This window comes from Canis lupus, chromosome 38 (assembly GCF_011100685.1).
Source record: "Canis lupus familiaris isolate Mischka breed German Shepherd chromosome 38, alternate assembly UU_Cfam_GSD_1.0, whole genome shotgun sequence".
In the NCBI taxonomy this organism is placed as follows: domain Eukaryota; kingdom Metazoa; phylum Chordata; class Mammalia; order Carnivora; family Canidae; genus Canis; species Canis lupus.
The window spans coordinates 2,992,112-3,018,330 of NC_049259.1; the positions used below are offsets into that span (position 1 = coordinate 2,992,112).

At 43.5% G+C, this 26,219-nt stretch overlaps 1 protein-coding gene across 1 annotated transcript; it reads left to right on the plus strand.

Moving 5' to 3' along the window:
- The first annotated feature begins 8,754 nt into the window (after window positions 1–8,754).
- RHEX (regulator of hemoglobinization and erythroid cell expansion) lies at window positions 8,755–26,055 on the plus strand. Its single transcript, XM_038585914.1, has 6 exons — window positions 8,755–8,842; window positions 21,831–21,974; window positions 22,196–22,296; window positions 23,279–23,410; window positions 24,630–24,700; window positions 25,201–26,055. Exons 2-6 carry the CDS (start codon window positions 21,964–21,966, stop codon window positions 25,399–25,401), a joined length of 516 nt encoding a protein of 171 aa, XP_038441842.1. The 5' UTR covers window positions 8,755–8,842; window positions 21,831–21,963; the 3' UTR covers window positions 25,402–26,055.
- Window positions 26,056–26,219: the final 164 nt, after the last annotated feature.

Below are 26,219 nucleotides of genomic sequence, written 5' to 3' on the forward strand. Positions count from 1 at the left end.
TGTATGCTTGTCATGTGCCCTGGTGTGCCAGGGATTCGCCTGGTGTACACCAGTTGTCCCGGTGACATCATTATGACATCCCCTTTCACTCAAAAGTCAGAGTTTGGATGGTACGGTAGGCAGTCGCCCATTAACAATACTTTCAAAGTGCAAAAGTAGGTCTGAGACCAAGGAAGGAGGGTAAAGTGAAGATATTTTGTACAATAAAGTGAGAATGAGTTGAGTGGGGGTAGAAGAAGCTGGAAGAATCATGATTTAGGGGGATAAAGGGGAAAGTTTTGAGAGGAAGGAAGGTCAAAGTCACATAAAAGACTTCTACCACTACAAACCTCAGGAAAGCCTGCTGAGCACACCAATGCCTCGTGCAGGTATTTTGGGGAAGGGGAAGGGGGCCTGAAATACACGTCTTGGTCAGCATAGAGCAGAAATAAGAGGGAAGTGGTGAAAGGTGCTATATGAATGAGTTGGACAAATCGGGAGGAGGCCGAACTGAGAGCTGGAAGTGAGTACAGGAACACAAACCCTCTGGAAATTCTCAGAAATCTCAGAGAGGGCCCCAGAGTTTCTAAACCAACGGCTAGAATATTGAGCCAATGATATTTAAATCTTAATGGGTAGATTGACCTTCACATAAATCTGGATCGTAAAATTTATTTATTTATTTATTTATTTATTTATTTATTTATTTATTTATTTATTTATGAGAGACACACAGAGGGAGAGGCAGAGACACAGGCAGAGGCAGAAGCAGGCCCCATGCAGGGAGCCCGATGTGGGATTCGATCCTGGACCCCAGGGTCACACCCTGAGCCAAAGGCAGATGCTCAACCACTGAGCCACCCAGGCATCCCAAGGATTATAAAATTTAGACAGGACTCTTTATTGCAAGGCTTCTCAGAGCCTTCAATATGTAATATATTCTGTGAAAGGCCATGTAGTATTCTTTAAACTCCCTTTCATTTCCCTAAGGGGCATCCATAGGACGGGAAGTATTCCTTGTAGTGCTCATGGGAAGAACTGGTAAAAGAGGACACCTGCTCAGGTGGCACTGTCGCAGAGGGACCGAGTGACCAGGCTAACTCTAGGTTAGAGTTAACTTAGGTTTTCATCTTGGCAAATGGGGTGACTGCTCAGCCTGAAGCCAGGACACCCTCTCTACCAACACTGATTTGTGCACAACAGCTCCAAATTCTTAGTGAGGCTGCAAGAGACATCTCTCTATGGCAGTGGCTCTCAGCTGGGAGAAATTTCACTCCCCCCTCCAGGGGACATTTGAAAATATCTGGAGACATTTTTGATTGTCTCAATGAGGTGGGATGTGTGTGTGTGCACGTGCGCACGTGGTGTGTTACTGGAATACATTGGGTAGAGGCCAGGGATGCTGTTAAAAAACCTAAGATGCACTGGACAGACCCCCCTCCCCCGAAACTAGAATTATCCTTCACAAAATGTCAGTAACACTGGTCTTAAGAGATCCCGCTCTAGGGTCTTCCTGGAGCTCATGTGTGAGCCTGTCTTGGCGCTGGCTCCTATAGATATCTAAAATAAAGATATTTCTCAGGCTTTCTCTAATCTTTCCCCTAATCTTGGGGCCCATGGTGATTTTAACAACAGCCAAATGAACACTTAGAAGTAATTAAGAAATCTTAGCAACTAGAAGGAAGGATGGTCAACCATCTCGATTTCCTGGGGACTGTCCCAGTTTTAGCACTGAGAATTTGAGGTTCTAGGAAACCGTTCAGGTCTGGGCTAACAGCTGAGACTCCAATCCTAAATCAACCTTTGTGACTTTGTAGAAAACAGCTACTCTTCTCAGTTTGGAAGGGAGAATTCTGGATATTTCCAGCTAAAGCCTGGAGGGCAAGTAAATTATGTGCTCCAAGAAGGTCCAGGTCTTGGGCTCTAAGACGATTTCCTCCAGCTTATCCTCAAAAGAAGTTGTCCACAGCTCCCCAGCCTGGTGGGAGCCGCCTTCCTCTCCTTGCTCTCTACCTGCACCCATGGCTCCTGCATTGCATCTCTCTGAGGAGCTGCTTAGTGCATTTGGTGAATGAGTGAATTGATGTGAGTCTTCTCTTCTAGAAGATTCTTGGGAAATTCTGTTAAGTAGGTTGAGGAGCTTCTAGACATTGTGTCCACTGTTATTTCTCCTGAAAAAGCACAATCCTGCAAGGCTCTGAAAATCATCAAAGAGAATATAACTGTTTTAACAAGGACGGGGATTTGGAACATAAAATCTTTTCCAAAGTCCTGAGAGAAATCTCTGTGTGTGACTGGAAATAAGGCTCACTTGCTCTCTTAATGTTTCTATTAGAGCAAGTTTCTCAGTGCCCAGAAGTAACAGTTATCACTGACGTTATTTAGAATTACTGGCGCATGGTGATAATAAAAAATAAATTGCCTTTAGTTTTATTGTTTTAAAATCCTTAGAGACAACACACCCCTTTAATGCCCGCTGCCAAGATGGACAGGTCCATTGCCACCTGCACAACCCCGTTGAGTCACCACTGTTGGCTCTCAATCTCAGCCCTTCACTTACTGTGTCCAACCTTTCCCAAGTTAACTAATTTCCCTAAGTTCAGGCTTTCTCATCTGTAAAATGGAAATAATAATGGCTACTTCCACAGGTGTTTTCTGATAATGTCTCACAAAAATATTCTATAAACTATAAGATGCAGGGGATCCCTAGGTGGCTCAGCAGTTTGGCGCCTGCCTTTGGCTCAGGATGATCCTGGAGTCCCGGGATTGAGTCCCACGTCGGGTTCCCGGCATGGAGCCTGTTTCGCCCTCTGCCTGTGTCCCTGCTTCTCTCTCTCTCTCTCTCTATGTCTATCATAAATGAATAAATAAAATCTTTTTAATAAACTATAAGATGCAATAGAAAATGTGAAGAATTAGTAACTGGTTATTACAATTGATTGTATTATAAGGAGTTGTGTCTCATTGGTTACTTGAGGGAACTAGATCAGCAGGACTATGTTGCCAACATTAGAAGGGACTGGCCATTATCCATTACCAGAGGTTTTTTTGTTTGAGAACCTGCCTCAGGTATCATTCAGCAGTAGCTCCTCATAATCAGAAACTCTGCCAATAAATAAATCACATGACCCCCACTTTTTCACTTCCTTGGTTGCCGATCATCTGAGTGGAGAGCCAACATGGACTCAAAACAGTGGAAGAAAATTTATGTGCAAGGTAGGCGAGGCCAGATGGAGGAAAGAACACAACGTACTACAGTGCAAATTTAACGAGACTGATGAGTGCAGAGGGATGTCCTTCATTTCCAAAGGATTCTTGTTTTTAGAAAAGGGTGTATTTCAGGCTTTGCAAAAATAGTGTACTCCTCTAATATACTCTGAAAATATGTTCCTGGACATGGAATGTTGAAAACTTGATCCAGTAACTTCATTGACATCCCCTGGAAACACACCAGCTGGGGCAATATTGACTGCATAAGGGAAGTGGGGGGACAGCCAGGAGCCCCAGATGTTAGATGGATGTCCCTTGAGGCCTAGCATCTGTCCACTCCTGTCCTGTTCCTGCTATGTCTTCATCATGATTTTGGGGTCTCCTGCTCAGGCTCCAGCTGTCCTTCTGATATTGGAGCATCTCAGGGCTTTCTCTTGGGACCTCTGTGTTCTCACTCTACTCCCAAAGTCTTCAGGAGCATCTGCTTGCCTGTGCCACTGAAATCTGTGGCTCTACCTGCAGACAGAAGCTGAGGCTTCTCTGACCAAAGACTGTGATGAGCCCCACTGCTGTCTGTTCACTGACTCCTTTCAACTTTCCAGAATACAGCCTTCATCACACCTTTGTGTGACTTATTTTTATTTATTTATTTGTTTATTTATTTTTATGTTTTGAGACAGAGAGAAAGTGAGAGCAAGAGCAAAATTGGGAGAACGAGAGTGAGAGCAAGAGCCAGAGAGAGAGAGAGAGAGAGAGAGAGAGGGAGAGGAGGGGCAGAGGAAGAGAGAGAATCTTAAGAGGGCTCAATTTTGAAATCCTGAGATCCTAAGATCATGACCTGAGCTGATCATGACCTAAGTCAGACCCTCAGCCAACTGAGCCACCCAGGTGCCCCCCCTCTTTGTGACTTCTTGCCTGAAGTCTATGATCCCAGTCACATGAGGATAAGGACCACGTCTATCTTCTTCACTCTGTATCCCAAGCACTTAGCATAGGGCCAGACACATCACAGACCATCAAGAAATAGCCACAGAATGAATGGGTGGCAGAACCATTTAGGGGGAATAACACTGATGCCATAGTAGGAAAGCCTTCGATTTTTTCTTTAATTCTTTTTTAATAGTAGCTTCATTGAGGTGGAATTCACATACCGTAGAATTCACTCATTAACAATCTTGTGGTTTTTAGTACATCGGCAGAAATGCACAACTAGCACCACAATCAATTTTAGAACAATCTAGAAGGAACCCTGCTCTCGGTAGCTGTCACTCTCCATTTTCCTGTATGTTATTTTTAAAAGATAATATAGCCTGGGGTGCCTGGCTGGATCAGTCGGTAAAGCATCCAACTCTTGGTTTCTGCTCAGGTTGTGATCTCTGAGTCGTGGGATGGAGCCCCACGTCAGGCTCCTTGCTCAGCGGGGACTCTGCTTGAGAGTCTCCTCCTCTCCCTCTCCCCTTGCCCTTTCCCTGCTAGCATGTGAGCTCTCTAAAATCAATCAATCACTCTTTGAAAAGGCAGAAAAAGAAAGATAATACAGTCTAACATTTGTAGAGTGTTTTGTAGTTAACAGAGTACTTCATGTGGGCTCATTGATTCTTGAACAACTCTGGAGGTGGTCATTGTAGGGCATCTGTCACTGAAGGTAAGCTTTAAGTTATGGAGCAAGCCCACCAATCAATAAAAAGTTAAAGCTGAAAGAGGGGGCAGGAGTGGTGGGGGTGACCAAGGGCAAGTAGCTCCTGGCTGTAGACCATTGACTCTGGAAAAGTGCAGGGCTCGGTGCTTCATATTGTTGTCATGTGAACTTAGGGCTCTGCAGTGCACGCTGCCCATGGCATGTTGAGTGTCGACCTACTCACCAATGCACAAAGTCCATTAGGGGGTACAGAATGTGTACAAATATTGCATAAAGCAAATGGCTTTTGAAATAATAATGAAAGATCTGAATTTGAATCCTTGTTCTGCTATTTACCAAACTCTCAAGAACCTCCCCAATTTTCAGTTTCTTCATTTTAAAATAATACCCTTTTCGCAAGTTTGTTCTGAGGATTAAATAAATTAGTGTACAGGAAGCAACTGGTACAGTTCCTGGCACTCAATAGATAGTAAAACATGTTATGACTAATGATAAACAGATTCGAAAAAAATAAATTAAAGCCCTCCTGGCGGGCAGCCGGGGTGGCTCAGTGGTTTAGCACTGCCTTCAGCCCAGGGTGTGATCCTGGAGACCCGGGATCGAGTCCCACGTTGGGCTCCCTGTATGGAGCCTGCTTCTGTCTCTGCCTGTGTCTCTGCCTCTCTCTTTCTCTCTGTATCTGTCATGAATAAATAAATAAATCTTAAAAAAATTAAAAAAATAAAACCCTCCTGGCTGTAACTATCATTACTGAAAAATGATAACTCATTGCTCTCCAGATTGTAGATAAATGAACACGCTCAAATACTGCTAAGAGGATACATCTTCTGAAAGCAGAAGGTCAATATGATGCAAGAACCATAAGTGCACTTTCCTTGAACTTAGATATTCAATTCTAGAACTGAATCCTAAGGAAATAGTCTGAAATAAGGGGGAAAAAACCAGTGTGTACAAAGTTAACTATGACGGTGTTATTTGCAAGAGTAAAAACACTGGAAACAACTAGTGATGACCCAAGGAATGGTTTGGAATTTAGGGTTATGCCAGCAAGGTGGGATATTACATAGCCATTAAAAATGCGGTGACGGGGCACCTGGCTGGCTCATAAGCATGCCACTCTTGATCTCAGGGTTGTCCGTTCAAACCCCACATTGGGCGTAGAGATTACCTAAAAATAAAATCTTAAAAAAAGTACCATGAAAACCACTTGGGCACAGAGGGACCCATTTGAGCAGACAGCCTGTGATGGAGGGGGTCTGGAAGAGGGTGGAGAGAAAAAACCAAGCAAAATACCTGAGCTATAGCTTTAAAAGGGCAGGCAGCTGCCAGGTAGGGGGAGCCTTATAGATCTTATTCAGGATCTTGGATTTTGTCCTAAGTACAATGGGAAGCCACGGGAGAGTTTTTAAGCAGAGAAATGACATAACCAGAGCTGTGGGTTTTAAAAGTTCATTTGATATAATGTGGAAAACAATTTGGAAAAGTATTTTTAAAAGACAAGTATGCAGGGGAAGTAGTGTGGAGAACGTTTTAGGGGGATGGCATGGTGAGCAAGAGGTTTTCCCTTTGCCAGAAAATCCCTACTCCCGTTGCAACACCACCTTCCTCTCTTATAGATGGGGAGACTAGATCACTTCTCCTGCAGACTGTACTGTGTTCTCTGGGAGACACCGTGTCCCGCAGGGGTCGGAGACATTGCGCAGGGGAAAGGGCTTTGGGAGGGATGAGGTCTCATACACTGTCGGGGGAGTGTAGGGGAAGGCGTGTTAGCGACGACCATCAGCCACTCCAGCAGGTGATAAACTATCAAAAATAACTTCCTGTTGCTGTTACAGATGTTATAACTTCATTTATCACTGTTCTGATCTCCCCCCAAGTCCTGCCTTTGGGGCTGGGGTCTGTTGAGCTCAAAGCAGACAGGAGGGCCCTTGTCATGTGGGACTCGGCAGATGCAGCCCAGAAGGGAGCCCGGGCGAGGAACGTGTTCCCAGGGGCCTCCAGGCAGGAGCAGGCTAAGTGCGTTTGTGGGTGAATCCTCAGCTCATCCTCGTGTTTGTGTTTAGATGGGATGTGAGCTGCAGGTCTGCGTGTGTAACTGAGCACTTGAATTTATTCACTCTCTTATTCATGCCCCTGCTGTATTTGTTGAGCCCCTACTATAGATACAGGCAAAGGTCTGGCCACCCAGGACCCAGAGAAGAATAAGACAGAGACCCTCAGAGCCCCTTACTTTGCTGTGCAGAGTCACGAATGATCTAATCAGAACTCCTTCTAGTTCTATACCAGGAAAATGCAGTCCAGACCTGCCAAGTGCCTCAGATCTCTGGGGCACTGATGTCCAAGTCAAGTGGACTTTTTATTGTTGCATCACTGTCTAGTGAGCGTGCACACATGAGAACCCCACATACGTCTCGTTCAAAGATCCTCAATAACTACATGGCACTGTGAGCCTCGGAACGGTGTCATGGAAGGTTCAAGAGTGGTCCACGCAGAGGAGCAGAGCGACTTGAAGCTCACACAGCTCTGGCTGCTGCCACAGCTACACCGGGTTCATGTCACACGGTGCTGGAAATGTTGAGACTCAGCTTGGTTCCCGTAAGTTAACTGTGGCTTGAGTTAATTACTCAGCGAGCAAGGCCGACCCGGAGCAGAGGGGAGAGTATTTGATATTGGCAGGTGAACCCGGAGGGTGTGGAGAGCCCAGTTAGGAAATCACTCTTGTGGGCTCCTAAATCTTGAGTGATAGCAGGGCTCTGTGTCCTTAACACAACTTCTGTAAAGGAAAGAAAACGGTAGCTCCAGCCGCAGACTTACTTCCACAGTGAGCTGATGATACATCAAGAGTCACTGAGCAAGATTCAGCCTAAGGGATGGCTTTCTAGAATAAAAATATAGATGGCTACTATTTGTTGTTTACCCCAGAAAGGATCTTCTGTTAAGTGCTTTGCCGATCTATTTGTATTATTTAACTTTAAATGAACTTAGGAGATTTTTTAAAAATTAGGTATTTATTATTATTAACCCAATTTTACAAAGGAAAAAGAGGTTAAGCAACTTTAAGCAACTTTCCTCAAGACGCACAGCCACCAAGTAATATAGCAGGGTTTACATCTGAATATATCTGATTCTGAAGCCATTGTTCTACACTGGTTCTAACTTGTTCTCAACAGGGAGGTGATGTCACAGAGACCTATACATTTCTGCTTTCTTCACTTTATAGCAGGATCATTTTATCCTCCTCATGTCTTCTTCACCCCCAAATTTGAATCCTGGGGCTTTAGCTTGAGACCCACGAAAAGCCTGCAATTGGCCTTCCTTGCCTTCCTGGTGTGATCATATAAACTGCAACAACCGTCTTAGGTTGGCTTCATTTAATGTTTAATGGCAAAGAAATTGTCTTTGGAAAACGATCCTCATCAGCTCCCCAAATCTGTCACACGCATCTTTTAATTTGGGGCCACATCACACGCAGATTCAAAGATGGGCCAGGCTGGAAGGGACCTTTGCTAATATCGAGACACCTGTTTCTTCATTTTATAGAGGAAGAACACGGGTTGTCTGATGGAAAGTGATATGTTTGAACTCATGCAACAAGTTAATACAAGAGATGGGACTTGAACCCAGGCCTCTTGGCTCCCCCATCAGTGCTCTTTCCATGTTACCAGGCTACGGGCATATTTGTGGTCTTTAAATGTGCGATCACATGGAGATAAAGAGACTACTAATCTCCTCCATCTACGTAAACTGTCTGCAAAGAGGAGCAGGGTAGAGCCCTGCTGAGAGAGATAGAAGGTGTTATCTATTGCTTCACTCTGCTCTACTCAACTGAGCTAGATTATTATCTTCCAAGCAGCATGCCCCCGCCCTTTTGGAAGTGGTGAAACATTTGTGACTGACCACCAATGACTGAGAAGCTCCTGGGTGGGGCTGGGGTGTTGGTGGGGATGATGTTTCCATCGGGACATTGCTGAAGCACAAGCTGGGGTCAGTTAGACCTTGCTCGTGGTCCTGGGGGTAAGTATTGTCCGGGTCAGTAGATTTTTACATTAGTTGGAGGAGTGTGTGTCTGTGAACATATATGTGCAGACGTCTCGGAGGGGATTCTCTGTCTCTGTGTTGGGATTCCAGAGTGTGGAAGTCACTTGTATTTGGCATGGCAGGAGCCTAAGATGGAGCAATTTGTATTTGATGGACATTAGTCTCTTGTTCCTGAGACCTGAGACCTAAGATGTATCTACGCTAACCAGCAGTTGTAATCAGGGCTCCGGCTAAAAGGTGCACAGACCTTGGATTCAGACAGAACTAGAGCCAAAGAACTCTGTTAAACCTGTGCAAGCCTCAGTTTCTTCATCTGTAAAATGGACATACAACCAAGCCACCTTACAGTGTTGCTATGAGGATTGCAGACCAGTAGTAGATACGGTGCCCAGTGAAGCCCTCTATCAATATAATAGCTATAAATTAATCACTCCTTTTAAGTCGAAGGGAAGCAGATCCCAGGAAACATCTCCCTGCAGAAGTATTTTCCTTTAGATTTGCTCTGAGTTGCAAAAAACGGGCATATGTGGAAGGGCAAGCCTGGGGTGGCAATTTGAAGCATTATGAATGGGAGTCAGAATGCAGGCTGCTGCAGAGGAAAGTTGTAAGACAACAGCGAAGAGTAGTAGGTGACCCTTACAGAGAGTTTACCCCCGACAGGAACTGCGCTAAGAGCTTTACAGAGATTAATTCATTTTATCCTCACTGCAACCCTGAAAATGCCGATGCTATTAATAGCTCCTCTTTACAGTTGAGGAAACTGAGGCACAGAGATGTTAAGTGGCTTGACCGAAGTTAAACCGGGAAAGCAAATCTCTGTTTAGTTAGTGCCGAAGAGTGTGCTTAGAGCCATCCTCTGGGAGTTCAGAAGGCGCAGGGCTCACGGGTGTAGATGAGGCACTCAGGGGAGACTTGGTGATTGGCTGACCTATTTCTTGCTCTGTATAGTGACCTTGTTCGAGCTTTGGCAACTCTGCTCAAATCAATACCGTGACTGAGGACGGCTGTACAATAGGCAGGGTCCAGTGTAAATGAAAATCTGAAAATCTGGGGTTCCTTTTTAAGAAATTATTAAGAATCTAGGGATGCCAGCGTGGCTCAGTCAGTTAAGCATCTGCCTTTGGCTCGGGTCAGGGTCCCACGGTCCTGGGATCGAGTCCCACATTGGGCTCCCTGCTTGGTGGAAAGCCTTCTTCTCCCTCTCCTCTCCACTTGCTATCTCAGTCTCTCTCAAATAAATAAATAAAATCTTAAAAAATAATAAAATAAAGCTGGCAACAGCAGAGTAGTAAACCAATTGAGGGGCCCTTGCATGACCAAACTGCATAGGTTGGGATGCCCATGAAGCTCTGAGACCCAACAATGAGGCAGGAATGGTGTTGGAAGCTTCCGCCGTCTCGATTACCTGCCTTGAAAAACTTTAGGAGGCAGGCATTTGACTCCCCAATTAGCAGAAGAGAAACTGAGATTCAGGACATTAAGTGGCTCCCCCAGGGTTAGTGTTTCCTCTAGGTAAATTGATTGAATTGCAACAGAATGTTGCAAAGTGCTTCTCCTACCCATGGTCTCTAAGTATTGTGCCAGGAATTGTGGTGTGTAAAATATGGACAAGACATGGTCTGAGCCACCAAAGCACTCACAAACTGATCGTAATCTGTAGAGGTGCTTAGCTTCTCTGAAAAATAGCTGGGTGATCTATGAAACCAAATGACTTGGCCCTTTCAATTCACCCGGAGCTTCGTGGGAACCAGCAAAAATGAATCCAGGAATACTGCTTGAGTTGCTCGCCATTCTTTGTATACTCGCTGATTTAGTTTTAGAACTAAGTTACATTCAGGTTACATTTATCTATGGTCATTGCTGATAAAAGTGCCTTCCCCAAAATTACGAATCAGAAACTTTGAATGATTTGTTTTCTTCCTTAAAACTTGGCGATGCCTGTTCCTATAAATATGTATTATGAGAGGTGTGGTGTATCTGGTTGAAGCTTAAAGTTGTATTTCTGGTTATTTTGAGTCTCTCATCATTGATGCCCATGGTAGACTCAGGGAATTCTAGTACAACAAAATGCCCGAACTAGATCTATTTAGCACACACACACACACACACCCCGCTCAGTTTTAGACAGAGAAGTTTAGACAGAGGCTCAGAAAGAAGCAACATACCCAAGGTGGCTGAATTTACAAAGTCACCATGCTGGAAAGTTGATCTGGGTTCTCATTTCACATTCCAGATGTGTCCCAATCACCTGGGGTGAGGCCCCTGCCATGGGGCACTGAAGGGAATCCAGAGACGATTTTTCTGACACCCAGGACAAAGGTGATGCCCTAACTCTCTGCTGTCTCCTTCCCCGTGGTATTTGGCAGACTCCATTCCTCCCTTCTCACTGCTGGATATTTTTACTTTCTCTGTCCCCTGGTGAGTGGACATGGCAACAGTCATGGGAGCAGGGACCATTTAGGACTGAGGACTTCCATATGCCTTTGTATCTTGGGTTGCTTATACCTCTTACCTGAAAATCATGGGTGAGCCCAGTTTTTTTGCAGGGCCCTATGGAAATGGGTACGATTTTACAGTTAAACCAGTTTGTGTTAAGTCCTCTGTTTGGGTCTGAGGATCACCATCTGTTGAGCACGTATATAAGCAAGGCACTCGACTAAACTTCTTAAATATTGTATGCAGTATGGTGATGGCTGTGGCCCCAAACAGCCCGGGTTTGAAGTCTGTCCTCCTCGTGGGGAATTAAAGCCTGGCTTTCTCCTATGTTACATGGTGAAAATAGTAGCTACCTCATAAGTTTGTTGTTCTGATGATTAAATAAGATAATTTGTAGGGGCACCTGATTTGCGCATCAGTAGAGCACGTGACTCTTGATCCTGTGGTTGAGCCCCACATTGGGCATAGAGCCTACTTTAAGAAAATTTAAAAATAAAAAATAATGAGATAGTTTATGCAACATGTTTTGCATGATGCTGGCATAGAACAAGCACACAACCAACACGTGAGTTAAAAAAAGAAACAGGTGCTGTCCTCATTTTTCGGATAAAACACTGAGGCCCAGAGAAAGAAAGCAACTAACTCATAACCAGGAAGATCAGAGCTGAAATTCCAAATCCAAGCCATCTGGCCACCAAGTCCCTGCTCCTCACCATCTTCCTGCACTTATTTGTGAGGATGTCTTGCAGCGTATCCAGCTTTCTCGTGCAGTATCTTATTTATGTGTGGCCAAATCTATACCAAACCTTGTTGAAGGCAGTGGCTTCCCCGACAGTCAGGGATGGCAGACACATTTAGCTGGACTGCTCTTCCCCTACTTCTCCATCCATCCATTGCTTTTTCTTCCAAGATCCTACTCAATGACTCCTCTCTGTGGAGTGGGGATCAATTTCTCCTCCAAGATGGTACATATTATGGATACCATTCCTTCTGATGATTCATCATGCTTTGTTGTGACATCTCTTCTGCTTTTTGATTTTTCCCATATTAATATCTTGATTTTCCAAGTATAATGTGAATTCCTGACTGTTCAGGTGGTGTTTTCTCTTTCCTCTTGCCCATCAAACTATTACGCATAAGGACATACATCTAGACCACTCCATATGTATTTGATTGATTGGAACTCACACATTTATCTGATTATCTCAATGTTTTATTAACATGGTGAGATACAATTTAGATGGTAGATAAATTTTTTACGTAGATAAATTTGGTACTATGCTAACTGAGGGGCTCAGAATTTCTGGGCTTGTTTCAATACTCTTAAAATATTTTTTTCCTTGATTAGAAAAAAGATACGGTAATTGCAGAAAACTTTGACAATGACAGATAGAATAGTTAAATAAAACATTGTCCACAATCCCAACACCCATTTTTGTTAACATATAGGTGTATTTTTTTTCTATTTGCTCTTTTTGAACAAAGTACATTTAAATGAAATCCCCAGTTTAATTTCCATATTTACATTCATGAATAAATCTATATTTGATAAGCAAAATTACTGTCAAAAAACTATTCTGGATTTGGTGAACTGAATCAGATGACTAGGGGTTATTACTAAATTAATATAAAAAAAGTTTAATGATCCAAAGTTTTCTTTTTTTTACAAATTTTCTTTCTTTTTATATTTTTAAAATATGTTTTGTATGTAGCTCAATATACCTGCATGGTACTTCTTCATGGAACAGATTCCTTCCCCAGATTAATTTTTTCTCAATATAATTTTAAATGTTGGTGTAATATTCCATTCTATACCCTCACCGTAATTTATGTAACCTTTGTTTTTCAATTAGATTGTTTCCCATTTTCACTTTTATAATCAATAGTGGGTAGGGCTACCATGTGATAATAGCTTTGGTTTCATTCCAGATTGTTTGTAAATTGTTTGTTCCATTTATCTTTTTACCATTGGAGATGGGAGGGTTTTTCTTAAGAATTTTTGTAAAAAAAAATCTAAGCCTTTTAAAGTTATATATTGCATACATTGGTTCTAACGTTTTTGTCTATTTGCCTTTAAATTTTGTTTATTTGATTTAAATACATGAAATTTTAATATTTTAGAGTAAAATGTATTTTTCCTGTCGCTTTGTTATTTCTTTCATTGTGTGTAAGCTGAGAAAGTTTTCTCAGCTTTTTATTAAGTCTAGGATTTAATAAATGTTATTGAATATGTGAATATCCAATCCATTTCCTTCTACTTTTAGTGCCTCAAATTGAATATATTTACTTCTTTAATCCCTTTGGAATTTATTTTGTTATATCATGTCTGGATGCAAGTTTCTTTTTTGTTTTTCTTATAGGAAGCTAATTCATTATTCTGTGTGCAACGTTTCTTAAACGACACTTTCCTTCCACAGCTTTGTGAACCACTTTCGTTACTTATTTATCATACATACCAGTGAATTTTTTAAAGTCTATACTACCCTTTAGAAGTGGTATGTCAAGGGGCACCCAGGTGGCACAGTTGATTGAGCCACTAACACTAGGTTTGGGCTCAGGTGGTGATCTCAGGGTGGTGAGATGGAGCTCTGTATTTAGCACAGGGTCTGCTTGAGTTTCTCTCTCCCTCTGCCCACCCACCCCAAATAAATAAATCTAAAAAACAAAACAAAACAAAAAAAAACATGATATGACAGGAACCCACCTGGTCACAATTCCTTTTCACATGTTTCAGCTCTTCTCAACTGTTATTTTTTTCCCCAGATAACTTTCAGAATTAATTTGGAGTTGTAAAATAATTCTCACTGTAATTTTGATTGGAATTATATAGAACCAACAAATTAATTTCAAAGTGATTTTTTTAGTTTTCTGGATTTCCAATCTGAAGTATCACGTGTCTATTAATGTCTTTTTTTACATTATTTATTTTTTAAGAGATTTTATTTCTTTTTTCTTTAAAAAAATAATTTATTTATTCATGAGAGATACACAGAGAGAGAGGCAGAGACATAGGCAGAGGGAGAAGTAGACTCCTTGAGGGGAGCCTGATGTGGAACTCGATCCAAGGACTCCCGGAGCACACCCTGAGCTGAACGCAGGCGCTCAACCACTGAGCCACCCAGGCGTCCCTAAAGATTTTATTTCTAAGTTTCTGCAACCAACGTGGGGTTCAAACTCACAATCCTGAGAATGAGAGTCGCATGCTATACTGACTGAGCCAGCCAGGTGCCCCAGTTTTTAGATATCTCAGCACATTTTTATTATTTTCTTCAAATTCTTCTTCTTTTTTTTTTTAAGATTTTATTTGTTTATTCATGAGAGACACAGAGAGAGAGGCAGAGACAGAGGCAGAGGGAGAAGCAGGCTCCATGTAGGGGGCCCGATGCAGAACTCGATCCCAGGACCCTGGGATCACGACCTGAGCTAAAGGCAGATGCTCAACCACTGAGTCACCCAAGTGCCCTCTTCAAATTATTCTTAGCTCTATCTGGTGTGATGGCTGCTAAGGCTCCTGGTCCCCACACCCCCTTGCAATTCTGTTTCCTAACTGGTTATTGCTGATATAATAGGAAGAATAGCTGGTAATTTTAGAATATTTATCATGCTCTCAGGACTTTTTTGAGTACTCTCATCAATTTCACTACTTTTTCAACTGATTCTTTGGGGATGTTTAGTTATGGAATCACATCTTTTGCAAATAAGGATGATTTGACTTGCCCTTGCCCGAAACCATACCTTTTTTTTATTGCTTTCATGTATCCATTAATAGCTCAGGCTCTGGTGCCAACCTGCCTGGGCCCAAAGACCTATCATTTTGAGCAAGTTATTTAAACTTCTCCATGTCTTAGTTTTACTCTACATAAAATGGAAATAATAATTATGCTTCAATTTTTAACAGAAGAAAAGGAAAAAAGAATAAACTACCTCTTAGGTGGTCATGAGAATTAAATGAGTTAGGTTTGTAAAAGTGTCACAGAATATGCTCAATAACTATTCCACACCCCTATTATTATTGTAGGTTTGAGGTTGGAGGAACTTCCAACTTCTCAAAGTTAGAATTTCCAGGATTAATTTTTTTTTTTTTTTCAGGATTAATTTTTTTAAATGGTTACAGCACACATGCTTGTTTTCAAATCACCGCTAAAACATTTTGCCGCTTGGTAAGATGTTGATTAGGTATAGAAGGGATATTCTTTATTATAGTAATAATTATCAATCACATTCTTATTTCATTAACTTAAAAAAATAAGAAATGAGTATTTTATTTCATCAAATGAATCTTTTTTGACACTTTAGTGAGATCATCATTTCAAAAACTTGATCTATTGATGCTCTATTCATATTATAAAAGAGGCAGTTCCCTGCAATGATGGAGAGCTGAGCTTGGTTTGAAATTTGGTTCTTCCAGCAGAGGGACGAGGGCAAATTGCTCAACATTCTCAAGCCTCACTGTCTTGTCTAGGAAACAGTGATTAATGTCTATTCTCGCAGAGCAAGAGCATAAAAGAGCATGGTAAATACTCAACACTAGTATTCATTATTGTCATAGTTGATTTCCTGGATGTCCCTGGAGTAACTTCGTGATATTATCATATATTTAATCCTGTGTTCATAAGGTGTTCATAAATGACATGATCCTGCAGAGTTTTCCACCTTTTTCCTGTGCCCTGGGTCTGTATATATGCCACAAAAATTACATGTTCCTCAAAAGTTTAAAATAATTCACTTCCTAAAACTATTTGGACACCAAATTTTGAGTAGATTAATTTTGAGTAGATTAATTCCAAAATGCTTTTAATTTCTAAATAAATAACTATCATTTGTTCCACACTTATTACTCTGTGACAAAAGCCATAATAACTACATCACATAGCTCATCTATGTCATCCTCAGAAGCAAGTATCATTTATATTCGTCTTATTCAAACCTGAGAACTAGTTATTATCGCTCCCATCTTACAGATAAGAAAACTGAGACTTTGAGGAGTTTAAGAACTAGACCAAGCTCATGCAGAGAATGAGCTGGGACATGAACTCAAGCTGACTCCAGTTCTCTCCCTTTCACTGCTAGATATCATGCTGCCTCCAAAACTTCTTTCTTGTTTCTTTGGTTTGATTTTGGTCTCGTTAAGTTTCCTGTGCCTTGTGGAATCAATTTTGCTAATTTATATTTTTCTAGGAAATCATTAATTTTATTGAGATCTCATTTTAAAAAATACACCTTAGGAGCCTCGTAATTTTTTTATCTCCTCTGTTTTTGCAGCTAGATTCATTATGAATTTGGCTTATTTATGTTTTCTCCTCTTCTTGATTATTCCAAAGTGTGCATTAAATTAGGGGAGAAAAGCCTAGCAATGTGGAGGAGACAAGATGATATTATAAAATGAAAACAGATATTTTTTTCTTTTAAAATATCCCATTTCCATCCAAATTTGCTTCTCTTCCCTCTTCCTTACCTCAGTCTTTAAAGAGCAGAGTGCCTGGAGCTCAAAAGAGCCTGAGGATGACTTTCAAGTGTCTAGCACTTCATTCTCCAGGGCCTAGCAAGGACTTCTACCTGTCTCAGCTCCACGATGAACAAGGGGCAGGGCTGGGAGGAGAAGCCAGGCTCTCATCTCCTTGGCTTGTTCTCTTCCCACACCATTCAGCTGTGCTATGGCTCAAGTTTTTAATTTTAAAAATAATAAATCAATGAAGATTGCAAAAAATATTTTAAAGGCTCTTAAAACTCTTTAAATCTACTTAATTTTATTTTTTATTTTTTAAGATTTTATTTATTTATTTATTCATGAGAGACACAGAGAGAGAGGCAAAAACATAGGCTGAGGGAGAAGCAGACTCCCTACGGGAAGCCCAATGTGGGACTCAATCCCAGGAATCCGGAGTCATGACCTGAGCCAAAGGCAGATGCTCAACCATTAAGCCACCCAGGTCACCCTTTAATTTAATTTTTAAAGGTTTTATTTATTTGACAGAAACAGAGAGAGAGAGAGAGAGAGCACAAATAGGGGGAGTGGGAGAGAGAGAAGAAGACTCCTTGCTGAGCAGGGAGCCCGTGTGGGGCTCAATCCAGGACCCCAGGATCATGACCTGAGCCAAAGGCAAATGCCTTACTGACTGAGCCACCCAGGTCAGTAAAGCTACTTAATTTTAAAAGATCAGTAATGCCTTAACAATATGAGAGCAATTATTGATTATTGCAATCCATATTATTTTCATATAAATAATTTTCTATTGTGCTCTAGTTTTAAACTACTCTTCATAAAATGACTCTCCAAAGAAAGCATGTCAGGCAGGAATGAGGTGCATCTTTATTATTTTACCTTAGTGTTGGGCTGTACCGACCACACAGGTCCCCAAGAGCTCCTTTATCAGTCTTGGGATTTCCACCCGGGGCCTGAAGCGAACAGAGGAAGTGTTCCCAGTACTCTGCTGGAGTGTGGTTGGGAGGTCCCTGACACAGCGCTATATTACTGTTGGTCCAAGTGTCAAAACTCAGCCAGTGAAGGAGGGCAGGACTGTCCCAATCTTAATGATGGAATGAGCCGGTGGCAAACTCTCTCATGGTCCAGGAACTCTTTTCACAACATAATTACCCTAATTTGCTCATTTCCTGGTTATTTGGTATGTGTGTGTGGGGAGGTGCAAATAAGCAGATGTTTTTGCCCACTGTCTGATCAGCAATCTGCAATTAGACCCCAAGGAACAACCTGTTCATTGCGGTTAGGGGCCATTAGCCACTTAAATAATGACATCTGTCATCATTTTCATACCTCATCCTGTCCCGGATCTTATCTTCAAACTATACTTAACATGAATGCCTGAGTTTCCTAAAGCAGACCACTCAATTTTAATAGCTCTACTCAAGTTGCCATCTTGGTGAAGCATTTCAGGGTTGAACAATATGGAATCTGGATCTTCCTCCATTTACGTCGGGGTTAGGTACCAGTAATCCCATCATAAACTGAAAATATCCTAAATCAGAAATGCATTTACTCCACCTAACCTACCAAATATCGCTTCACCTAGCCCACCTTAAGTGAGCTCAGAACACTCATATTAGCCTAGAGTTGAGCAAAGATCATCCAACACAAAGAGCCTACTGTATCGTAAAGTGTTGGATATCTCATGTAGCTTATTGACTCCTGCACTGCAAGTGAAGAGCAGAATGCTTATGTGGGTACAGAAGGGTTGTGAATGTATGGGATGGTTGATCTTCATCGTTGCAGAGCTGACTCGGAGCTGCCCAGCATCAGAGAGGGTAGTGCACAGCCCACAAACAGATCCAAATTAAAAATTCCAAGTATGGTTTCTACTTTTCCACCACTGTAATGTCTAAAAATTATTAAGTCAAACCGTCATGGGGACCCATCTGTAATCACTGAGTGCTTCCTACATGTCTGGTGTTGTATATTGGTCTTTAGAAACAGCATAAGGCACTGAGCCCACACAAGAATGCTGTGGTGTAGACATGATCAATCTCCACATCTTATAGGTAGAGAAGCTGAGGTACTGAGAAATGTAATAATTCACATTTAGAAGGGAACAGAACTTGGATTCTTACTGAAGTCTGTTGGGTTACATACTGACACAGGTACTGTGTGTCATTTGGCCAGCAAGATGTTCATAATATATTAAAACAATGGAAGGAAGTATACGCATTATAGTTTTGTGTAAAGAGCCCAAATAAGATATTGGTTTTAAAATAATGGAACATTGATTTAGTGCAGTGATTCTCAACAGGGGGCAAGAGCTGCTGCCTTGGGATGAAGCATTTGGAAATGTGCGGGGCCATTTTTGGTAATTTTGGTTGTCACAGTAACCCGGGATGATGGTGGTCTCCTATGATGCTGAATGTCTAGCACAGCGCAAAATAGTTCTAGACAACAATGAACTGTCTGGCACTAGATCTCAGAAAGTGCTAAGAAACACTGATAAAGGGGAATCATAGTAATTTACAATGATGCCATAAAACTCAAGAGTAGTAAACTCAAATAGCTTCAGGGATCAGTGACTGAAGGATACATAATCCTTCTTAGGGCATCCAAAACTCAGTCTTTAAAGCACCTTAGCAAACAAAATCACCTAGGCACCAAATTTGGCCCGTGGGCCTCCAATTTGGAACTTTTTAAGGGAGGTTTTTCTGATCTGGAAACATGTTTACGACATACTCAGTGAAGAGGAAAAGCTGCTAATCAGTATGATGCCATGTTTAGAAAAGATTGTATATATGGATACATATATTTACATGCACACATATACAGAATACTTATAGAAATCTGTAGAAAATGTTATGGGATAAAATGCGGGTGATTTTGTGAAATGTTTTGCTCATTTGCATTTTAAATTCCACCACAAATGTCTATTAGTTGTTTAATTTTTCATAAATAAGGAGAGAGAGGAGCCTTAAAAAAATTAAAATTTGAGTGTGGTTTCAGAACACAGCCCTTAGTGGCTTTCTGGCCATCCCCTTTGATGAAAGGAGAATAATTTCTGTGATTTAAGGACACATAATTTCTGTGATTAAGACATTGAAGATGAAGTCATCAATACTAAAGCACTAGAGCGCTTTAAAACTGAAACAACGCTGTTGGTTTCCCAGACACATTGGCTTTGCTTCTAGCCTCTCTCTGTGATTTTCATGTCTTTCGTCATGCAATAAAGCTCTCCTGGTAAAGTCCAATCACCCTTTTGCAGCTGCCTCAGAAATCAATACTGGAATCCATTTGAGAGATCAGAACCTGTTGAAATTTTAAAAGGCTTTATTCAAAATGAGACAAAAGCAAGGCATTAAAACCCTATCTCTGCCTTTTTGCAGTCAAGTTGCCCAGTCCTTCAAGATCATTGTTTTTTTCCTGAAAAATCCCCATTTGCCTCATCTTCATCATTCTTGTGTTTTATTTCCAGCATCCTGGCTCTGCAAATTTTATTTTGTGCACAAGTCATTTTTGACTGAGCTCTCTTTCTGGAGTTTGCTGACTGCTGTGTGTGTGTGGGGTGGTGGGGTGGTGGGGGATATACTGGATTTTCTACTCACTTGTCTGTGGACTTTGGGATCTTCCCAGAGTCCTTTCTCCTCTGTCTGTCTGGGTTGTGTCTACTTCCCGCCTCCCTGCAGCCCCTTCTTACCAGCACCTGATTCTTACAAGGCAACCTGACAGATTTTAATTTGAAAAGCAAAGGGTAGAGTTAGGTGCCTTCGGGAGAAGTAGCTAGAATTTATTATGTCATAAAGGGGGGTAGGTTGAGGAAGTATGATGATAAATTGGGTATGTGTTGCTCCCAGCTTTTGATCTTGTGAAGAAAAGTCACTGCCAAGGGCTAGCTTGTAGGTAGGTATGTGAAAGAGATGGCGGTGTTTTCTCTCTGGAAACTTCTAACTGGCCAATGCCTCCAGCCCTGGGGAGGCTTTGGTGGCAAATCCCACATATCTTCTTGCCCATCTCTGCTTTCTCTCTCTCTTGACTCTTGGTCCAAATTCTTAGAAAGCCCCAGTGTGAGAACCACAATCAAAACAAAAGTTTTCAAGACTTTCCACACCACCCTTAGCATTTGGAAACTCTAATGGGGAAAATAAGCCTCGGTGGCACTTAAAGTCTTTTGAAGGTTTATGGGCTGCTGCGGGACAATAGGTGGTTGTGTCCCTGTCTCAATGCCGAGTATCATTTCGAAGGCTTTGAAAATATCTTACCTTTGTCCTAGAGTAAACTCCATATTTGGCAACATGCTGATGAAATTCAAAAGCTTGATTTTTAAAATCAACATATTCATGGGATATAATGGCATCCAGAGTCTTGGTCCCCAAAACCCCATGAAGCCATGCCTGGTGTGCATGTGAGTGCATGTATGTAAGATTTGGATTTCTTTTTTTTTTTTTTTAAGATTTTTATTTATTTATTTGAGAGAGAGAGAGAGAGAGCATGAGCAGGGGGATGGGCAGAGGGAGAAGCAGACTCCCTGCTGGGTAGGGAGCCCGATGTGGGACTCGATTCTAGGACATGGATCATGACCTGAGCCGGAGGCCGACACCCAACTGATAGCCACCCAGGCACCAAGATTTAGATTTCTTTAATGACTCTCTCCGACTCTATTTGCTTGAGTTGACTCCCCTGGTACTTCTGGCAGCAGACTCTCCGGGAGCTGAGGCCAACGGGCGAGGATGCAGGCTTGGATTTAGAACCCAAATCCATGCCCAGCCACTTCCAGCTGCGCGACCTCCGACGTGTCCCCCTGCAGTCTGAATCTCCCACTGCTCGTCCTTAAAGGAGGGGTCGTGATATCCCAGACACGGGACCGTGTGGGTTAGGTAGGTGTGTGTGCCAGTGGCTCAGCGCTGTGGCTGGCACAAGTGCATGCCCACCCGCTGTCAGGTGCGACTATCTAACTACTAGTTACTGCCTATTTTGTAGGTTCAAAAACTGAAAGCTGGGGAGAGCAAAGACTCCCCCCACCCCCGGCCGCTGAGTTTGCCTGAGGGGAATTGGGGCATAGATTCCAGGAGTCCTGACCAGCCACCTTGCCTCCTGCAGTTCTCCTGGCCTGCCCTGTGGGGGACGCAACGTGCAGACGTGGTGCCCAGAGTGGTTGCTCCCAGCTCTCTTCCTTCTGCCCCCGTAAGAGCCTGAGCTTCGTTGATTCCCCGGGCTGCCCTGCAAGCTCATCATGCTGACAGAGTGAGTGGGGTTCCAGTGAGACTGACTGGTAAAACTGGCTTTGGAGCATGCACACCACCCTCCCCGGCTCCCCATGCCTTACTGTCCGGAGAGGCAAAGGGACGTGCCCTGAGACACACAGCAGCACCAGATGGCTGGCTCTGGCTGGGGGCAGGGACGGGTTTGCAGCTGCATTAGAATCTCTGCAACCTCTAACTCTGACCTTTCTCCTTTCCCAACAGAGACATGAAGGTCTGGCATGGTTTAGTGATTGCAGTGGTGTCCTTCATCCTACAGGCCTGCCTCTTCACTGCCATCAACTATCTGCTCTGCAGGAACATGGGTAAGTGGCCTGGCATTTCCCTTCTACCACTTGCAGACACCATCCTCCAGCCTATAGCACGACGATCCCCCGAGGACCCTTTTGAATACCTCCTTGAGGATCCACTGGGCAGATCATCCTGTACGGGGTAATCTCCACTCTGACCCGACCTATTTCCAGTTGGGGATGACAGCCCAGAGCCCTTCCACCACCCAGACCCTCTACCTAGAGACAACCTCCTGCAATGCTTAGGATGATGGGCTCATATAGCCTGGGTCTGACTAATTTTCTTCATCACTGCCAAAGGACTCAGTGTGGTGAAGAAATGGCTTTGAATTTCAACAGAAGGAAGTCTGGCTAGACTAAGAGATTAGCTTAAATTCTTAAACTGATTCACAGTGGAAAATAGAGAAGTTCTGTTCTGGGACGGTATTAAAATTAGGGAAAATAAAATAAAGGAAGTCTAGGTTTCTCTAGCCATTCATTCATTCATGCATGCATGCGTGCATTCATTCAATATAGCAGGAAACAAAACAAAAGTCCCTGTCCTTATATAACTTATATTCCATGGGGGGCACAGACAACAAACTAGATAAACAGGTATACACACGTGTGTTGGATTATGGTGAGTCCTAGGGAAGAAGAAGAAGATGAAGCCAAGCAAGGAGAGATGAATTAGATGACGGCCAGCATCACTGACATGCCGACATTTGAGCATAAACCTCTGGAAGTGAGGAAGCGAGGGACATCTGCAAAGGCTCTGAGCAGACGGGTATTTGGTGAACAGCAGGAGCAGAGAGGCCAGGGTGGCTGGAACTGAGAGGAGGAGGAACAGTGAGGCTTGTACTCCAAACGAGTTGAGGGGTGCTGCAGGGCTTTGAGTGCAGTGGGAGGTTTGAAGAGGGCTCTCTGAACGTTTTGTCCTATCGAGGGTGGTGCCCAGAGGCAGGATGTGCCTAGCCTGGAGAGCTGCCACTTTTGACTGTGGCTTTGTCCGCTTTAGCCAAGAAGAGTGAGCGGATACTGAAAGGGGCCAGGCTCCAGGCCCCCGGGCCCGGCCCTGCCCACCGTCAGCCACTCGCTGCCCAGGAGAAGGAGACTCGGAGCACCCCTGTGTCTGAGCCCCATTATAGACGTGAGTGAGGGGGGGACAACTTGTCATAAAGCTTATTCTTCTGTGCCCGGGCCCCTGGGGAGCCGCCCTGCAGCAGCGAGCCCTGCCCCTGCCAGCCCGACCCCCGGCTGGAGGATTCCTTGCACCCACCTCCGTGAAGGCCCCAGCAGCCTGCCTTTTTCAGTAAGCTGCTCTTCCTCTCGCATCGGGCCATCCCCATGGGTTTGTGTGGCTCTAAGTTCTTGTCCAGGTTTGGTTGAATGTGAGCCACTGCAGAGGGGGACTGGGCTTGTCTCTGCTCCTGTCTTTGAAATATTATGGTGCCTGTTTTACCTGGCCACTTCGTGGGACAGCCAGGATGTCTGCCTGCGTCTGGCCACGGTATCTGGATATTTTAATAAACATGAGTCTTGGGAATGGCTCAAATCTCCATTCCCATGTGGTGAGTGACCCAACAAGAACGCTGCCCTCTTGTTTTCTCTCTCAGGGCCAGGGAGACGCACCGGGTCACTGGTCACACAATGGAAATCACTGCTTCCACAGCAAAACAACTGCCGCACTTTACTCACCAAGGATCACACTTTTTCTAATGATTTATCTCTTGGTTGATTTGCATTTGCTCCAGCCTTCTAATTTTATCTTTTCAGTTGAAGAGATCTGGTTGTCAGGCTTCCCCTGCACTGAGGTAAGACCTCAGAGAACCACAAGAGACCACTCACAAGAATTCAATGTTCCAATGGAAACGGAGGGACCCTGGCCCCATCGTGACCCTGGCCCTAGGGTTTCCCCGGAGCCTGGCCAGAATCTGAGACTCTGGTTGCCAGGGACCTCAGAGGTCATCATCCAACCCTCTTGCTTCACGGGGAGCAAAGCCAGACACAAAAAGGGATATCACTTGCCTAGAGTTAGTGACACATTTAGTGCCAAACCTGTGCCCAGGACTGAGGAGGCTAGAGCTGTTTGCCCGGGGCCACACCGTGTCAGCGTGTCCCTGATTATCCCTCCCAACACAATCAACCCCAGAGTGTTTGCTATGCATTTCAGATGGAGCTGGATGGAGCAGCGGTGCCTGGACTCTTGGGCACGTTCCTGCCTATTTGGAGAGGCTCCCAATCCCTCTTCTCCGCTTACCTTTACGTGGCTGGCTCTGCCTCTTTGTCTCCTTCTTCCTTCCATTGTGTCCATTCCCTGCTAACACCCTCCAGCTTTCCTTAGAAGAACAGTTTCTATTTCTCCCTAGATGGCAGCGACACATCCTCAGATAGCTCCAACAGCTCCGACAACTCCGACAGCTCGCCTCAAAACTGCCAGGTAATGGATACCCCTAGTGACCCCAGCCCTTTGTATGCAGTTGGGGTCCTTGCTGTACAAGACTGAGCAGCCAGGTCACCCCTGCTCCAGAGATGGGAGCAGGGAAGGAGGGACTTCTTGAGCTTTTGCAGCATCCTTAGGTGACAGGTGGTCAGGCTCGTAGCAATATGGATCATCCACACAAAATGGGTCTGGGTGGGCTGTAAAAATGCAAGTGCCAATGGACCACCTCCTCCTCCCCATACGCCAGTCACTGGGCCAAAGTCTGCTTTGAGTCCTGAGACTGAGTCTCCACATCTTTCCTTAAACTGATGAATTCCCTACAGACAGCATTGGCAATCTTCCCCACTCCCCCTTCCCTGCTCTCCAACACAGACACCTGCAAGCCACTTCTTTCCCTTCCAGCCTAGGGTGAGCTGAGCCTCCTGGAGTGAGAGTTCCATCCTGGGGTCCCCTGGTAGGAATTTTGATGCATATTTCTCTGTTTCCCCCCCACTAAGGCCACCAAGGATGTGAATTACACACAAGTGGTCTTTTCAACCCCTGGAGGACTAAAAAATGAATCTGCTCTGGACTATGAGAACCTAAAGGAAACCACAGATTATGTCAATGTCTATCCGAAAAGCCACAAGCCCAATTTCTGGACTTTTGCGAACCCTGCTGACTCTGAGCCAGTGGAATACACTCAAGTGGCCATGTGAATTCTAGGTTTTAAAAGGGGTGAAGTTCTCTACAAATTCTTGCACTTACTTTGTAGGGGAATTACTTTTTTCTTCTTTAAACAAGTCATAGGAGACTAAGTAGGCCTGTATCTCACTCAGCAAGAAAGATTGAGATCAGATGTCAGGAAGAACTTCCAAGATAAGTATGGATGAGTGGAGGTATCAGTAGAGAAAGCAGTAAAGTCTTTCTCCACAGAAAATTGTGGGGGAAAAAGTCTTTAATCAGCTGTAGTAGAGTTCTGTTTGGCAATCTTACCATTTAATAACTCTTTGAGCTCTTTAATGTTTGGCAACAACTTCCTTAAAAGTTTTAAATAAAACAGCAACTGCCACTTGCCACTTCTTCGTCTCTCTTGCCCAACCCTGCATGTGACCCCTCCTTGGGTCTGTGTCTTGCTGAGCAATCCTGCTCTGTCCTCAGCACTTTGAACAGGCCACTTAGAAAGCTCCCTATCCTTCAACCTTTGAATTCCCTATTTCTGAAGAATGAAAGCTGACAGAGTCCTGGTAAATACCAGCTAGCATCACAACCTGTGATTCCAGGGAAAAATCTCCCCAAACTCAACCCAATAAAATGTAATATTCTTTCCTGGTTTGTTGTTTGTTTGCTTTAAGTCAATTAGGAATAAAAGGACACTTTCTTAACTTGATTAAGAACAGCTTCTCTCAGGGCTGCCTGGGTGGCTGACTCAGTCAAGTACCCACTTTCAGCTCAGGTCATAACCCCAGGGTCCTGGGATCAAGTCCTACATTGGGTTCCTTGCTCAGCGGGAGCCTGTTTCTCCCTCTGTCTCTCT

Bases quoted from the DNA above. Each gene is read 5' to 3' on its own strand.
- RHEX (XM_038585914.1), top strand. The intron at 22,297-23,278 runs GTAAGTGGCCTG...TGTCCGCTTTAG, and splicing joins TCTGCTCTGCAGGAACATGG to CCAAGAAGAGTGAGCGGATA. The intron at 24,701-25,200 runs GTAATGGATACC...CCCCCCACTAAG, and splicing joins GCTCGCCTCAAAACTGCCAG to GCCACCAAGGATGTGAATTA.